Source organism: Botryllus schlosseri, chromosome 8 (assembly GCF_051294905.1).
Source record: "Botryllus schlosseri isolate E-star chromosome 8, Bs_hap1, whole genome shotgun sequence".
Lineage (NCBI taxonomy): Eukaryota > Metazoa > Chordata > Ascidiacea > Stolidobranchia > Styelidae > Botryllus > Botryllus schlosseri.
The window spans coordinates 16,352,140-16,370,731 of record NC_137243.1 but is presented as its reverse complement, the minus strand read 5'-3'; the positions used below and the strand labels follow the sequence as shown (position 1 = coordinate 16,370,731).

At 39.6% G+C, this 18,592-nt stretch overlaps 1 protein-coding gene across 4 annotated transcripts in view; it reads left to right on the top strand.

The window, feature by feature from the left end:
- Nucleotides 1–18,592, top strand: part of LOC145445086 (uncharacterized) — a 96,546-nt gene that overhangs the window by 26,938 nt on the left and 51,016 nt on the right. For 3 of the 4 annotated variants that reach the window (XM_080323207.1, XM_080323205.1, XM_080323208.1), the window contains 8 exons: nt 2,797–2,938; nt 4,755–4,938; nt 5,000–5,174; nt 8,653–8,802; nt 9,633–9,773; nt 11,647–11,806; nt 14,607–14,762; nt 17,874–17,946. In XM_080323207.1, coding sequence (XP_080179333.1) covers nt 2,797–2,938; nt 4,755–4,938; nt 5,000–5,174; nt 8,653–8,802; nt 9,633–9,773; nt 11,647–11,806; nt 14,607–14,762; nt 17,874–17,946 — 1,181 coding nt within the window. The remainder of the gene's footprint in view (nt 1–2,796; nt 2,939–4,754; nt 4,939–4,999; nt 5,175–8,652; nt 8,803–9,632; nt 9,774–11,646; nt 11,807–14,606; nt 14,763–17,873; nt 17,947–18,592) is intronic. The other variant, XM_080323206.1, reaches the window with a different exon arrangement.

Here is an 18,592-nt window from a genome sequence, read left to right as displayed (position 1 = left end):
GTCGCTTAAGCTGTCAAGTGTCTCATTAAAATGGCAACTTTTTCTCGGCCAAACAATTTGTTGGGTTTTGTACAAGAACGTCTACTAGTGCTTGGATGGCCTAGTCTTAAAATCTGGTCTGCACTGCTATCTAAAATACAGCGTGAATAATGCTTGCGCGCAGAAATCGTTTTTAAGAGCTGACACAAAGGTCCCGGAGGCTCCAGTTTGTCGAAAGGGTGAAAAAATCACATGTTTGTGTTGAGGCTTTTGCCCTATGTCTTGGAAAATAAGGTCCAAAACGATCAAGGAGTAGGCACATTAGAGCTCGCTACCATACGAAACGTTGCTCCAACTTGTGTTCTGTTTTTTTTTCGATTTTCCGTTTTCTGTCTCGCGAGTAAATGAGAAGAGTAAATAATCTCACGACGCCGTGCGTTCTGCTCTTTAGCTCAATATAACATGAGAATTCATTACAGTATAATAACGGTAAAGCAGCTTTTTATACTATCACCCAACTCTGGGTTTTCGTGGCATCTCGCGACCAGAGCCTCACAAATGAAAAGGAATTCATACAGAACGCGCACACCACAATTCTATATGCAGCACATCTTATACAAAACATGTCTGACGTAGGCGATTTCAAATTATGATGAATTAAATTCCTCAGCGTGTCGCAGTTGTACTACTGTGACTACTGTCTAATCAGATTGCAAGAACGCGACCATTCCGTGCCGACGACGGAGCATATCCGTATCGGAAGGTTTGGCCATCCGGGATCGGTCATTTTCTGGCCAAGGTTTTGTCGCCGCTTATGTTTAGGGACCGCATGTTATCAGCGGCTTGTTGGCCAAAACGTTACGTCTTCATGTGCCCCGACGGTTGACATCGAAATAAATAAGTCTCATAGGTCTGAACTAGCTCGTTTCACACCCCTACACTAGTTCATCCTAACGGTCTTCGACCATGTTTACCAGAAAAAAACAGTCGGACAAATGTTATCATGAATTCTCACGATAAAGCCATGTTTTCTGCGTGTCTCGCTTATTGGCTACAGTACCCAACACAGTGACCTTGGATATATGAAAACTATCGCAGGATGTTTTGCAACAAATTCAACAAATATTTCACAAACATTAACAGATAGCTCTGGCACCGTGTCGACCCAAAATTATACCCTTACGGTCCATACTTTAATAAACCTTGTAAGGGTGAAAATTTGCGGTACAGTATCTTGCAAATGTGAGTCTGTACTGTAATGATGGTATTTACTAGGGATCGTGTGAACCTCTGAAAGGTTCAGGTTCGCTTGAACGCGAACCTTTTTGAAGGTTCTGTGTGAACGCGAACGCGAACATCATGACGTCACGTGACGTCACATTGCTAATTCCAACAGGGAATATAGAACTATTCTATAGTTCTATAGTTCTAGATATCCCTGAATTCCAATCCTACATGTCAGTGTTGTAGTGATAGCCTATAATGTACATTGTACATGATACCTAGCGACGACTCGGGTCACATAATGCCACAATGCTGAAGTAGCCTACTGTACATATTGACATTTTGAAGGTCACCAAATGTATCAACTGGAGCAATCAAATGATATAATAATCCCATGAAATCAACATCTTCTGTCGCTTTGCCAACAATTTCGACGAAGACTTGCAAGGGAATATGAGCTTACGCCTCAACGGCCTAGGCCAGACCGGACAATGTATTTGGAGTCTCAGTATTGCTACGTTGATATTGAGCAGTTTAAAACGGGTGTCTATACTTGCTACCGATATTACCCCATTAACAAGTTATACAGCAGTATAGTTAACACCCCAATCGCACGGATTTAGTTTTTATGATACAATAAACATATGAAATCAAGATTGACTCCGTACGCCTGCTGGATTTTTTCGCATCAGACAACAATATCAATGTAATTGATTGGTCGAATAAGCATCATTCGCTGACTACCTACCAGAGATGAGCGGATTTGGAATTTCTATGTCCTAATCCAATCCAAATCCGAACCTTGAAATCCAAATCCAAATCCTAATCCCTAACTTTTTCTTATTCAAGTCCATGTCCAATCCTAATCCGATTCCAACTGGAAATTCAGAATAAATACTAATTTATGCAATGGAGTGATTCGAAAATTCACTTTCACAACCAACGATTCACTTGATTCAAGATAACTTAGTAACCATAAGTACATTAATAACTGATCTGAATAAAGTTTGTCGCCATTCCCCACACGACATTTCAATCTCCCAGAAAATAGGTAAATCCAATCCAAATCCTAATCCGTTCTGAAAAAAATCTCTAATCCAAATCCAATCCAAATCCGACAAAATTTCACAAATCCTGTTTTTTCAAAACCTAATCCTAATCCATGCTCATCTCTGCTACCTACATGTAGTGTATTTTGCTCTTGATGTTGTGTGATTGCGGGTCAAGCTCACAGCATAGAGTCACTTAATATTCGAGCTTTTGTAACAATACAAGTAAAATTTTTGAGATTGTCAATGTTCGTGCATGCTCGTTTAGTGTAGATTTTTTTTATGCTGCCAGCGCCATGCATATAGTGGCCCGCAATCAAAATGCAATAAATTTCAACCAAAGATGTTATAATCAAGTGAAAATTGTAAAATATGAAAAAGGTTCGCAGTGCAGAACCTACCAAGGTTGGTTTGTGAACGCGAACCTCTCAATTTCAGTCCGTTTATTTCGTTCTCATATTGCTATAATTATAATTCCTACATAGTACTCGTCAACTTGATATATCCAAGATATGGGTTTGAGCAGCTCCAATATAATTCCTAGGAAGTGGGTGAAGAAATATTCAATGACAGCTCTATGAGAGAAGACCTAGAGAAGTTTCCGGACGACCCTGACATTCTCGATGCTTATGTCAGAAGAGGAGGCAATTTTTCATCACTCGTGTCGGCGGTTACTGAAGTCCTGAGTAAGATGTGTAGCATAAAAACCAAAATTGTTCGTTACTGCTCTGTGAAGATGTGAGGACAGTCTTCATTTTCGTTGACCATAGCCTACACCCGATATGATTCGCCCAAAAAGTCTATAATTTCTCTCTTAAAATATCATTTTGATATCCCATCTGCAGTACTTATCGATCTCAGGGATTGGTTAAAATATAGGGTCACCACATGTCCTATTAAAATAGGATTTGTCCTCCATTTTCAATAAATTCAAAGTCTAAATGTCCTCTGTCTTGAGAAGTTGTCATGTTGTCTAGAAAACGTATTAAAATTCGATAAAAAACTTGACCCCGAACGTCAGAGTTTCGAAAGATATCAGATAAAACCGGAGTCGAGCCAAAGTGATGACCTTTTATTGTCAACACTACAAATTATCGTAAAAAAGTCGGTAATTCGGGAATCGAGCTGAAGTGATGACCTTTTTAGTCGACACAGTATACTACTATCGTCGGAAAGGTTTCAAAATCACCAAGAGCTTTCCGACTTTTTCAAAAGTGTCCTCTTTTTCAGATCTCAAAATATGGTAAGCCTGGTTAAAAGCCACCTTGTCTAGCTGGTATTTGTGTATTTGTGTATATTTAACATTTTCATTTTCGAACAATAATCGATAAAACCCACCTTTTATTCAGTCACTCTACATAGCAAAATGGAATACCTCTTATATGGTGGTAATTGAATCGACATCAGTGTTGGGATCATGTCGCTATCTTCGAGTCACAAGTCATCTCGAGTCATTGCACATTTTGACTCGAGTCAAGTGAAGTCCCTCAATTTTCGAACAGGATTCGATTCATGTCAAGTCAAGTCTCGAGTCAAGTCACTGGTCAAGTCAAGTTGAAATTTTAAAGTACGAGGCATGATTTAAAGTCATTGCATTTTGCTAACTATTTTTTCTGAATCGAGGAACGACTATAAAGTGAAATATACACTCAAAAAAGGTGTTCTATCGCTCACACATACGTAGACCTGCTAAACTACGCAACTAACGGTATAGCCCTGGTCTCTAAATCAGTCAAAATACGGAAAGTAGAAAAAAAATTATATGATGCAATATGCAGTTCCCACCTACATATCCATGATTTACAATATGAGGTTGCTCCAATTGTTGATGAGAAATATATATATGCATGAACGATATTTGTTCGATTTAAATCATAAAAGAGGGTTAGTTATATGAGTCCTGGGCACTGTGATCAGTTATAGAACAGTGATGCATTGCTATTAGATTGCTTTACTCCTTGTTTGTAACAACGTAAGCTGTAATCTCTGATTACGGCGTTTGCGGTCAATTTAATTGCGATATAACAATGGAGGCTTGATAAAACGCACAGTCATTGAGTGATTGGTTGCACTCAAAGTTCACGCCAGTCACGAAGTCATGACTCGAGTCATCCTGATTGTCGTATGAACCTATAAATTAGCTGAACCGACAAGATAGCGTAATGGTGAAGCGTCCGGCTTCTTGATCGGTAGGTCGTGGGTTCGATCCCCAGACGGGTCAGACCAAAGACCCGATTAATAACACTGGTATCCATGACTTCCCTGCTTGGCGCTCATGCATTACTGGGATAGCATGGGGAGGTGGTGCATGACTTAGAAAGCCGTAAAGGCTATATCTGCACTTCCTTGTCCAGCGGCATATGCACATCATGCACTCATGGTATGCATATGCACAGATCGTGTGTATGTGTATCATGAGTCGGTGTATATGCCGCAAAAACATCAAGGACAAAAATAAACTCCGTCCGTTCCTTTCCTGAAATTGGATCATATACATTTTAGATGATCCTGAAATTGAAAGATACATTGAAAACCGGGACCATTTTATCAGGGACGGCAAATTTGAATTCGGAGAGAGGGAAATAAGGGCAAGTTGCGAACAGGAACCATCCTCAAGAATAAAACGCCTGTTTCCGAGCTCGTATCCGCCCCCTAATTCTCCGCATATGAGTGAAGATAGTCGAAGGTGCCTATAGCCTCTTGCTATGTTCCTCTTGGTGAATTACAAACAATAATTTTTAACGAAGTAACATGAAGGAAGCATCAGATGGTACAATACAAAATCAGATCCAAGAATGGCAAGCTTCGTATAGTCACATACTCACCCAAGTTATTGAAGCGGCTCGTGCAGAGTTCAAGTACGACAAGCTGGTCGCAACGGAAGAACTTCGTCGAAAAAGTGAAGGAGAGTTTTTAGCGAAGGTACTTGAGATTCTCTACATCTAAAAATAAAATGCAATTGGATACTACGTTGCGTCGATAACGGACTGGGTTATTAACCTCAGTTTAGTATCGGCCATGCGTAGATCTATATATATAGATTATACAGTGACGGCAAAAAATCTTTATATTCAGTCGGCAAAAATATTTTATTATACAACGTTTGAAAACAAAAACAATTTTTTTTAAATGCATTTTTTTTAGAAGATTGTTCAAAACATGTTTTGAACACAGTGTTTTTAAAACAGCGTTTGTTTAAATGCAACCCTACATAAAACTGTGTAGCTTACTATTATACAATTTAACGAACAAGTTTAAAACGTGGACCTTGTTTAAAACATATCCATTTATTTCATTTTTTTAGCCACGATATCCTGCAGACGAAAATTACCGTAAGAAATGCTCAAATGTGGTTCTTGTATTCAAGAATTATTTTCACACAACAACTTTACTCAGAGGAGTCCGCGGCATATATGCCGTGTGCGTAGTATACTATACGCTGCGTAGAGCAACAAATACAACTGCTTTCCCTCTCCACGTTCTGGTCAATGTTATCCATAAATAGGTCATCTTGAGCAACGGATTGATTTGCAAGATTATTCCCCTCACAAGTCACCGGGTATTTATCAACGTCAATTTCCTTCGTATACGTCTTGTCATCTGTGGTTTAACCCAGTGGTTCTCAACCTTTTTCGCCTCGCGGACCGGTAAAATTTCAAAAAATGTTTGGCGGACCGGTGAACTTTCAAAATTGAAATGAGGCCAAAATGTAAAGTATGCAACCGTTTTTTGCAATTATATGGTGCTAGAGAGTGACATTTAGAGGGTTTTGATCGTAGTTAATTATATTCATGATGGCATCCATGTGATTTTATGGTAGTGAGTCTGCCGAGTCGAGGTTAAATTGCCTTGTCAGATAAACGTGCTACCACCGAGAGTCGTTTACAGTCTCTCGCGCCGAAGGCCGTGGGATTAAGTGACCACGCCAACTCCAATAATATTTTTCTCTTTGATAATATCGAGAGTAGAAGCGTTTCGGAGTCGAACCAAGTATCCTGTCGTGCTACCTTGCTCATTCCCACTGCCACCAGACGAAGGCTACTCTGCCAACTACGAATAAAATGCGTGCCGCAAGAAAACACTTTACAGCAGCTATACCGGCCATCCACAAATCCGGAACGAAAAAGCACTTTTTCAGCCCACCGACAAAAACGTTGGTCTTGGGACCCCCACAGGGCGATAAGCCAAACTTCCGGGGGATTCGTCCCCAGACCCTACAGTTGGGTGGATATTTCACCTGTACTTGTGATCACATCTATTCTACTTAGCGTAAGCAGATAGTTTATGTAAATGATCGTGCCAATGGCGAAAATTTTCGATCATTCACAACCGAAGCGGTTTTCTCGCGGCCGAATTTTTGGTCCACCTTTCGGAGTCCCATGTTAACCGAAACTTCATTATGTGCTGGTGCGTCGTGACGCGGTATTGGCTGACGCCGAAATCCCTATAAATCATGCATATTTCTCGGAGAAGGGCACCTAATAAGCAAGACATTTAGGCACACTAATTCGTGCAAAGCGCGAAAAGAAATTGAAAAATGCTGAAAAAAGTTTTAAATAAATACGCTGATTTATGTTCATTGGCGAAATGATTTTGGGCCCTTTTCAAGCTCGGCCCCTCTCCAATTAGGCGGTTTGGGGTGTCCCAGTTACGGTCCTGCACAAAATGAATGAATCGAAAACCAATGATCAAATTGCGCTATTTAGCGATGATGGAGCTCGTATCTGTTCTGTATTTGTCGCTCGCATGTCGTAAAATGAAACGTCTTGAAGTTTTAAGTCAAATCGAACATGTTTCCAGCCCTAATGTTACCTCACAAAGTTATGAATCAGTTTAGAATTTGATGTTTTATTTATTTTATCAATGGACCAACCTTCAACATTGCATCTTGAAATTAAAGTATAAAATTGCAATTTACCTGGCGGACCGGCAGGAATGTCGTCGCGGACCGGCACCGGTCCGCGGACCGGCGGTTGAGAACCACTGGTTTAACCGATTTCATCAATAATTTCGTCAGAGTCCCCTGAGTGAGTCTTGCGGTTTCTGGGTGCCAAGCGCATAGCGACTATCTTCAAGAGGAGTCCTGCGCAAAGTGTGGCCCGAGGAGCTATTATGAGCGGTCTGTAAAAAGTTTGCTTGGATTCGAAACATAAAACCTTCGTGGATGCTGGGTAGACTTACACCATAGGCTGTATAAACTGAACCGGGAATTCGATTGCGTTCAAGCCTGTTCAGTAATATGCCGCGATTACGCAGCCTTAGTACGTCGCACGCGTAATCCAGATTCAAAATAAAGTCAATGTAGCAAATTACACCGAAACAATTCAAGTCACAAAATGTCACCAAACCTGCATCATTGCCATTGTTACATTAGGCTACTCATTAAACCGCCTGTCTGGGCTTCAAATTGTTGCAAGATACGTTTCCAGATCCCTAATTCGTAAAACAAGTCAATCCGTACCCGCGATTAATATATGTCATCAGCACCGATAAAGGATAAACGGGCATTTCAGAAAAGAAAGCCGAAAGCTGAAATTTAAAGATGGTTTGGAGCACTAAATATTTGTTTATTGAAGTCATGGGTAAATTTGCCTTTTTAGTAGTTAGTGTCGAGCAGGTTACCGTGTTAAGGAGTATGATACAAGTCGGTCTTATCACAAAAACGAGCACTCTCGGTCAAGCGAGGGTGAATTTCAGACGAACTGCATACTTCACTCAACAACACGTCTATTTCGCCAAGCTGCACACTGCTCGGCAGGCGGCGACCAAGACAAAAAGCTTTATACTATACCAAAGACATTTTAATGTCTTGATAGTAAAACGCGGATGGGGGCTTAAAGAGAGTTTAAAATATGTCATGTTTAATATTGTTTCGAAATATGACGGCTAATAAATATTATTTTTTCGATAATTAACCGTTATTTCTCATTCCCTAATATGAACACATCCACTGTGCAGCATTTATTATTTAACAGCGTAATTCACTGCTTTAAATTTATCAATTAAATTTATACGCTTGAGAATACCGCTAAATTTTTTGACTCGTCTCGCCAACGTATTTCCTGCTTCTCATTTGGACCGCGGTGGAAAATAATTGCAAACTGCTGGTCAAGAGCGTGACCAACAAACATATAAAAATGACGAACACCACTATACGTCCAAGCAGAGAGCTTCAATTTTGTGCAAACGTGACGTCACGAATCCTCAATTGTGGCGTCACCGTTGATTGGTATTGTTATATGACGCATTAGGAATTACAATTGAAAATATAGGTCCAATATGACTCCTTTGACGAGATGCTAATAGAACTCAGATTTACGTAGCGCTCCAAACATTTTGGGAACCACTTCTATATAGACAAGTCAGAAGTAAAAGTTGATATTTTATCCAATGCATTCAGGAGATTGAATTTAATCAAATACGTTTGACTGAAACGATGCGACGCAGGAAAGCATTCCGAGATGGCCACCACTATCGAGAAGAGACATCAGTATCACCAATAACCGGCAAAAGGCGCCAACGTCTCTGGAAAGCACCAAAACCCTTCATGGTAACTTTTGATGACTGAAATCATTCATGTACTGTTCTAGGTAGCCTAGGCCTACCCAAGCAAGCTTAACCGGTAAAAATGCAGGTCACATATATTTTATGTTATTCGCTTACTTAAGGTTATATGGCTTCGAAGCAGCTATTGAATATCGGCTCTACTTAACACCTATGGATGGGGTTAATTCTGTGCGTCAAAATCCGAATGTGATAGAGTTTGTTATGAAAATAATTTTAAGATTCAAGTTACTGGAATTATGACGTACGATGTACTATGATGTACGACGATAATTTTGGTTGATCACCATCGGAGAGTCTCAAGACTGTCGTTTGTGGGGAGTTTCTCAGTTTGTTAAGTTTCACACCTCGCCTTGTAACCTTCTGACAGCGCAATGGTGGGGAGTTCGACTTCTTGATCAGTAGGTCGTGGTTTCGATTCACGGCCGGGTCAGACGAAAAACGTGACTAGGAGTAAGACCCTCGATGGATACCGTCCATGACATAACCGGAATAACATGGATGGGTTGTCCAAGAGTTTAAAAAGCCTTAGAAATGCTATATTTGCGCTATAACAGCTGTTGCTTGGCTTGTATTTAGTCCGTTGACTTCGTGTACCTATTTCACTTATGTGCAGGAAGCCTGTTTGTTTGAGTGATTTCACAAATTTCGTGACATATACTTTTACTGGAATAAGTCTTCTTGGCCCGTGTCATTTCCAGGGGCGAAAGTCGCGAATTGCACCCTCCAAATTTTCGACTTGGGCATTATAGCGTCATTAGTTTCCACTTTGGGCGAAGTCACCTCAACCAACGTCAAACCGATTTCTTTTTGTAGTTGAAAAGAGGTGATTTCAGGCCAACTCGCGCCTCTTCGCCGTTCTCGGAGAACAGGCTTTATGACCTTCCGGCATTATCTGAAGATCGCATACTAAATGTTGAAAGGGAGCAACGTTATGAACGCGACGTATTGAGACGGGTAAGCTGTTCAATTCCACTGATTGCGAAATGCATGACCGTTATCTATCCCAGATGAACTGCAGTATATTTAGATGTAGGGTTGTTCAAAAATAACTTTTATCCGGATTCCGGTGAAGCGGCGTATATTGTTAGGTTGCCTAAAAAAACGCTGTACACCAAATTTTGCTCCATTCCAACGGGTGAACGCCGACGCAGAACCAATTGCAATTTTTGGTTTAAACATAAAATATTTTAAAAAATCAAATATTACTCTTCCTCGCCACATAAGCGGGGTCTTATAAAAAGCCTAGAAGTGAGCCGTGCTACAAGTCGGTAAATACGGAATCTAAAATAAAGTATATCGGCCAGGTGTAAAATGACCAATGTAGTCGAAACAATATGAACATCAAAACAAACAAATATTACTGTCAACCCCATAGAATTGTTAAGTAGCCTAAAAGAACGATGAAAAACAATTTTTGCTCCATTCCAACCGATAGAAGCGAATTTATTGAACTTTTACAGTTTTAAATTTGGAAAAATACCATTGACGATGAGAAAACCCAGAATTATTAATGAAAAACTCAAATAACTTCGCTTTTACGGGTTGGAATTGCGTCAAATTTGTTTTGCATCGTTTTCGTAGACAACTCTACAATTTCATAAGGTTTAAAGTGAAATTGCAAAACATTTTCTTATTTTTTTCATTTTTTTCCATAATAAATAATGAATTTCAATTGTCTCTGCGTTGGCTTCTACTGGTAGGAATTGAGTCAAATTGGGTGTGTAGCGTTTTTTTAGGCAGCCTAACAATTTTATCAGTGAATCCTTGGGATCCGGAAAAAAGTTTTATTTTGAACTGCCCTGTGTACAGTGATAATTTAATCACTGGAAGTCGCTGCATTTGATAATGAAAGTCTTTTGAACACTATATACCAATAAGGCCACACCAAGGGGCAGCGCACTCTAAACAAGACTCTGGTAAATGTAAACAGTGGTGGTACGTAACGATATACTTCTACTTTTTGGAGTACCGAAGTAGCTTTACATACTTGTACTACTTAGTGAAATGGTCATGTTGTAGACTGCTTTCACTTTTACTGGAACAGTTGTCTTGGCAAAGCTACCTACGTTTTACGCTTTAAGTTTGTAAAGTAGACTGTCTAGTGAAGTTATCATAGGAACAGCGAGAAATAGCCCCGGTATCGCGGTAACTAATATATTTTCGATGATGGTGACTATTTGAGGGCGATAGGGGAAGAAAATGTTAGAACGTCCAATGAGATATGTTTAATTAACACGGTCAGAAAATGCACGTGAAGAAGGCTTATTCAGCATATGACGCGAAAAAGGGTCGCCACAACAGAAAGTAGACTCGAAAACCGATTTTCCGAGCACCACCACCTCAGAAAATGGTCTCTTTTGGTAAATTCACAGCGACCGGAGTTGGGTGAATAAGTTTCCTGATTATTGATCGTTCGCTATTTCATACAAATGTCTTCTTCGCGAACCCCAGGATCGTTGTACCAGGGATCACCAACTCAAAACGGGTCGCGGGCCATTTTTTCAAATTTCGTATAGAGGCCGCGGGCAGAAATAATGCATAATATCGAGACAAAATAGGCATCACAGTAGACCAACCACGTTTTAAATATCTACGTCAGTACAACGCTGTGCTCTCTAACATTGGCGATGGGCATAGTTACCACAAAACTATGTGACCAATATCTACGTTTCACATGATCCGTTTTTCGTCTTACCGATGACGCTCACTCTTCAGTGCACAGTACAGGCATCTAATGTAATCTGTAATCATGATGCATCATTAATACCTAGCACTTAACATTTTACGATTTCGCGATTGATGTTTTATTCGAATATTTCCGAACCAGAACTATAACTCGAAAGACTTCCGTGACAAATGGAAAGTTGAAATCCGAAGTCCCGATGGGTCAATGATCAGTGAGCATGACTCTATCACTGGTCGGGAATTTCCGAAAACCGGCCCGGTGACGCTGAAGAAACCAGAGGGGAACTCATCCAAGATCAAAGGTATTGGGATAAAATCCATTTCATACTGCATTTCCGATCACATGTAGGCTATAGGCGACTCCTCGCCATCTTATCCGTGTACGCTGCGTCTTACGAAAAGCCTCGAAGTGGGCCGTGCTGCAAATCGGCGTTTACGGAATAAAAACGAAGAATATTGGCCTGGTGTAAATGACGAATGCAGTCGAAAAGCACCACGAATACCTCAAAACAAACATGTTTAGGCCAATCGATTATATTGGTAAGTATGCCCTATAACAGTGGTTTTTAACAGGGCTACCGCGACCCTTTGCTGTGCCATTTGAAATACGTAAAGGCACCATGAGTTATGGAGGTATTGCAAACAACGGCCTATCATAACGTTTAGCTCTAACCAGATAAGTTCCTGAATTTTTCTTTCTTTCTAGACCAGCTCTGTTAAGGTTCATGATTGGCGGGGTACTAACTCCTGACACCCTGCATTGCGACAAAAAATACAGCAACAGTCGTGGTATGACTCAACTCGAACTATACCAGGGGTGTAAAACATATGGCCCGCGGGCCACATCCGACCCGCCAGACGATTTCATCCGGCCTGCGAAGCAATTCCAATTACATTGAATAATGCTTGTGCTATCCAGCACATTTCCAAGAAATGTTGAGATTTCAGTGATAAATACCGTTATTAAACGACGAATGGTCGAAAAAGTGGTTAATCACACATGCGAAAACGATTGTGAAATCGATAAATGCAGACTATATTGGAGAACATGAAAATTCAAATATATGTGGTTGCACGGCTGTATCAATTCTGACTTGAAATGTTCCCGGATTCCAGAGAAACCCGAATCGCAATTTAATCATAATAAACCAAATTGCATCGTCTACATTTACAGTTAAATCTCCTGTATTCCACACAACAGATATGCAGGGCTAACCCCAGAATACGACTAAATCAAAGGGAGCTTAGAAACATGCCAATTAAATATCGTCGTCAGTGCCCTTGTTTTAGCGGTTTATAACTGCATTCAACCTGCCAATCAACGTATTTTTCCAATTCCGTTGTTTGCGAATAAAGGTGTTGATGGAATAGAACCCCTATTATCCATAATATAATGTCATATAATATTATGTAAGCTTGATATTGAATAAATTAATTGCAAAACAAAGGCATGAACATTGAGATAACATTTTGGAGTAATTTGACCTGGTTCGGCTCGCGAGATATTGGATGCACTCAGTCCGGCCCGCGACGCTAGTTGAGTTTGACACCCCTGGACTAGACGAATTGTCTAGATACAATTCACTACCCCTGGATTCGCGACGCTAATGATGTCTGAAACCAGAATGATTTTCATAGAAATCAAATCGGTGGTAGGGTTGTAGATTGCATGTTTAGCTCGGGTTGCCAGCAAGCAGCAACAACACTTGGCATGCCTCTTCCTAGAACTTGGTGTGGCAAATTATAATGTGCCTCACTCGACCTGTGTTTTTCCACTCCGATTTTTGTTCCATATGTAAAACTAATTATGTGACTTAAATACATTGTGGACATTCTCCGGATTGTAGAAGCCCGATGTTTGTTTATTAGTATTCATGTCGGTTCCATATCAATGGTTATGTTACACAAGATCAATATTAAATTCTGATTCTTGAACTGACGACTTCCAGCACGGCCTACCTTGGTCGGAGGCTATTGGTGAAACACTGCCTACACCAGTGCTTCTCAACCTTTTTGTCTTCGCGGACCCCGTTTGAACCGTCACGGACCCCGCGGACCCCTGAAGTTTTACTTCAAATTTAGCTCAATTATCGCACAATCGTCATCTGTCCTGTGCAAATCATAACTGTGGGCTAGTGATAAACAGCAAAAAAAGTCGAATTTTCCTGAAAATAACATCATTCACTATTTATGTAGATATTGGGCTGACTTTTATTCTTTCAAAGCAGATTCTGCAACTGCGTTTCTTGAAATACGTGGTCGTGTCTTGAAAATCCACAAAATAGGTGGTGGCGAATGTAATAATACCGTGTAACGCTTCCGACGACACATTTGGGTATGATCGCAACAATCGCAATGAACAATGAAGATATAACGGCAAGCCATTTCTATCTAGCAGCTCATCTTGAATTTCTTGTGAAAAAAGGCTATATATGTATATCACAAGAGAAAATCGATTTTTGTCAATATTTCAAAGTCACCGTGATTGACCTTGCTAATTCAACTTTTAATTTTTCTACAATCCCCAACAAAACATTTCTAAACAGCAAAATATTTGTATCAGTAGTTTATTGGCAATTTAGCAATTAAAATAAGTCTGCTATCTCGCAATCTCGCCTTACTAAATTACTGACCACCTTATTACAAAAAATCATTTTCGTTCAGTATATTGGCGTCACGCTGATATGGTAATAGAATGAGCCAGTTGTATGAGGTTGGTTGGTATCATAAATCCGGAATTCTGGCCCTATATAGTGTTCCGTGATCAGAGGTGGTCAGTTATGATTTTGACTACTTCTACTTCTACTTGACAGTTTTCAGTTTTGTAGGCAAAAATAAGCGCAGAATATCTACTTACTTACTTACCTGTGAACTATCACTTCTACTTCTACTTGAGTAGAAATTCCGGCGTTACTTCTATTTCTACTTGAGTAGTGACGGTGACTACTTTGACCACCTCTGTCCGTGATAAACAAAGGTCGCTGCAACAAGCTTACGCTACTCTGGAATTCTAATTGGGCCCGCCTAAGCAACTTTATTCCTATGGTTCTGTTACGACGTTACGCCATCAGTCTAAACATCTGATTCTTCTATACGCGTTAGTGTCAAGGCGTGACAGGCAAAGGATGAAAATGAGAGCGAATAAACGAAAATCTGCACCAAAGTCTGGAAAAGAAGCTTCCCGAAGCCGATCGCCATCTCTACTCTCTTTACCTGTGTCTGCTGACGATTTGAAGCCCATCGCAACTATGATTTCGGGTAAATGAATATAATCTTTCTTCATACCAGCAAGGGGCGTGTACAGTACAACGACCGTGATTTACATTCATCCCTTCATATTTTCCTCGTAGATAAATCCAGAGGTGGTCAGTAACGAAGGACTTCTACTTTGTTGAAGTACTTTAGTAGTTCTCCTCTACTTCTGATGCTTACTCAAGTAGATATTTTTTTCGCTACTTCTACTTCTACTTCGTAATATTTTGTGAACTACTTACTTCTTTTCGATATTTTCAGTTTGTCAAGTAGATGTAGTTTAATCCCCCAATAAGAAAGATAGCCCAAGGAATTTCGGGACTGTTTTCATGTAGTACCTACATTTGATTTTCATAAAAGTCATGTAATACCCAGAATTTTCGTTGCGTTTCGCCCACAGTAGATATGGAGTGACAAATATGTTTTAATGAAAGTATCGCTGAATATAATTTAGTTATCGGGTTGCGAGGTTCCGTTCACACCGCATTGTCACCTATATCAAATACTTCATCACAGAAGTATGGCCCCCCATAACTTTTGAAGCTACCGTTTCGCAATCCAGCAATTACCTATTATACCTAGCAGCCCATGACGTGTCCAAGTCTGAAAAAGTGGAACTTCCGCTTTTTAGAAGTATTATTTGTATTTTTCTTCCAATTACGAGTATTATACGTGGAGTTTTAATTACAGTTTCAGTTCTTTTGTATGGAGAACATACATATTGAAGCATAAAAGCAAGTGTGGTAATGCCTTATATTTTCCGAAAATAAAGCTATACACTATATAGCATTTTTACGATCTGCCATATTTGTAATTAACGTATACTAATCGCGCAAAGCGTTGAAGCCGTATCCGACATACCTTGCTCTTCGACTGAACTAGCGGCCTTATATTATGGGGGAGGGCACCTTGCCATGATATTCTCTAACACGGGGTGTTCGAATAAACAAAGGATTAGTATCGCATTTCCACATCAATACTATATCATTTACATCCCATGATGAGGACTACTGCTTATTCCGTCAAAAATTGACACCTTCTGGTATGCATCAATATGAATCAAGCTCTCTGCACCTTCCGCATAGCTCCATTTGCAGCTTTTGACAGTCCATGCGAACGAATTACCATCGTTTTCACAGCTACTTACTTACTTGAGTAGATTTGAAGTCAGTCAATTCTACTTCTACTTCAAGTAGTTTTAGGTTGCTTATGAAGGAAGTACTTTTACTCGTACTTGAGTAGATTTTTCTTCGCTACTTCACTTCTACTTGAATAGCTTTCTTGACTACTTTGACCACCTCTGGATATATCCCGAGAAAATCGGCACACAGGGTTATAATTCATGGTATACTCCGCAGCAATTGCAAATAAAGTTCATAAGTATAATTATTAATCGTGAGTTTTAAGTATAGCCTGTCACCGTTTCCGTCTTTGTGCGTCACGGACAATAGTGTTTTCTTTGGGATCCGCTTTATATGCTATGGGGCAGTGATTGAAAGTAATTGTCAACCTATAGCTTATATATTCTTGGCGAACGGAGTAAATGATTGCGGCAGAGTCAGTACTATAATCAATGTAAGCGGTATATTTAGCGCCATGTAAGCGACGGCATGGAATGTTTGGTGAAAGTCATATATTTACAATGCAACGGTTTCGAGGTACATTCAGAGGTGGTCAAAGTAGTCAAGAAAGCTACTCAAGTAGAAATAGAAGTAGCGACGAAAAAATCTACTCAAGTACAAGTACAAGTACTTCTTCAACAAGCCACTTAAAACTACTTGAAGTAGAAGTAGAATTGACTGATTTTAAATCTACTCAAGTAAGTAAGTAGTTTTGAAAACAGTTTTAATTCGTTCGCGTGGATTGTCAAAAGCTGCAAATTGAGCTATGCAGAAGGTGCAGAGAACTTGATTCGTATTGATGCATCCCAGGAGGTATCAATTGTCGGCAAAATAAGCATTCTTTCGCATCACGGGATGCAAATTATAGTATTGATATGAAAATGCGATACTAAGCCTTTGTTTACTAGAAGACCCCGTTTTAGATAATATCATGGCATGGTGACCTACCCCATATTATAAGGCCCCAAGTTTAGGCGAAGAGCAATACGGAGAAGTTGTATCGGATACGGTTTCAACACTTTGTGTGATTAGTATACGTTAATAACAAATATTGTGGATCGTAAAATTTATATCGAGTGTAGCTTTATTTTCGGATAATAGAGGCATTACTACACTTGCTTTTATGTTTCAACATGTAGCCTATGTTCTGCAGACAAACGAACTGAAAGTAATTAGAACTGAAAGTATGATAATCGAAATTGAAAGTGTAATACAAATGCCACTGAAAAAGAGCAGAAAATATATTTCATGTCTTTGTCCATAAAGCTTCAAAGGTGATCTGCTAAAACAGGTGTAACGTTAAAAAAGCTGGATTTTCCAGATTAGCAGGACACGTCATGGGCTGCTAGATAACGATATGATAGGTAATTGCTAGATTGCAAAACGGGAGTTTCAAACGTTATGGTGGGCCATATTTACTGTGTTGAAATATTTGATATAGTCGACAATGCGGTGTGAGTGGGACCAAGCAATCCGGTACCTAAATTATATTCACTGATACTTTCGTGAAAACATATTTGCCACTGCATAACTGCTGTGTGCGAAGCGCAAAAAAATTTCTGGACTTTTATACTTGACTTTTATGAATAATAAATGTTGGTACTCCTTGAAAACAGCCCCAAAATTTCTCAGGCTATCTTTCGTATTGGGGGAATAAACTACTTCTACTTGACAAACTGAAAATAGCGAAAAGTAAGTAAGTAGATTACTAAATATTACGAAGTAGAAGTAGAGAAAATCAGATCTACTTGAGTAAGTACTAGAAGTAGAGGAAAACTACTTGAGTACTTCCAAAAAGTAGAAGTACTTCGTTACTGACCACCTCTGGGTACATTACACGCTTCACAGTTGAAATAAAGTTGACAGAGACTGGATTCCGCATTGAAAGTATACGCGGATTAATCAATTGACGCGGTGATTAATAGTGGTGGCTTGGCGTGATTTTAACTGCGACATTTTGCGTTCATTCATTTACTTACTCATCCATATTTTGCAGCAGCGGAAACTAGCTCTTCTGAAGCAGATGGATCACGTGTTACAAAGTTTGAGTCAGAAAAAGAAAAAGAAGGGTGAGCGTATTCAATCGTCAGTTTTGGATGATAAATTACCATGGAATGCTATATCCGCAGGAAATTTTTATTCGTGCAGTCTGATAGGTAAGATGGCAAATGAATTGATTACCAGTCTCTGGAATCTATTAGAATAGAGTAATGGTTCTCAAACATTTAGAGCGAGACCCAATCCCAAATCACTTATTAGCAGATCGCAACCTAAGCCTCATACATAGAAGGAAATACATTAAAATGTTGTGATATGCTAAGTTTCGCGCCCGTATACCATAGATGAACGGATTTGAAATTTCTATGTCCTAATCCAATCCAAATCCGAACCTTCAAATCCAAATCCTAATCCATACATTTTTCATATTCAAGTCCATGTCCAATCCTAATCCGATTCCAACTGGAAATTCAGAAAAAAATACTAATTTCTGCAATGGAGGGATTCGAAAATTTTCTTTCACAACCAACGATTCACTTGATTCAAGATAACCTGGTAATCATAAGTACATTGATACCTGATCTGAATAAAGTTTGTCGCCATTCGCCACACGACATTTCAATCTCCCAGAAAATAAGTAAATCCAATCCAAATCCGTTCTGAAAAAAATGTCTAATCCAAATCCAATCCAAATCCGACAAAATTTCATAAACCCTG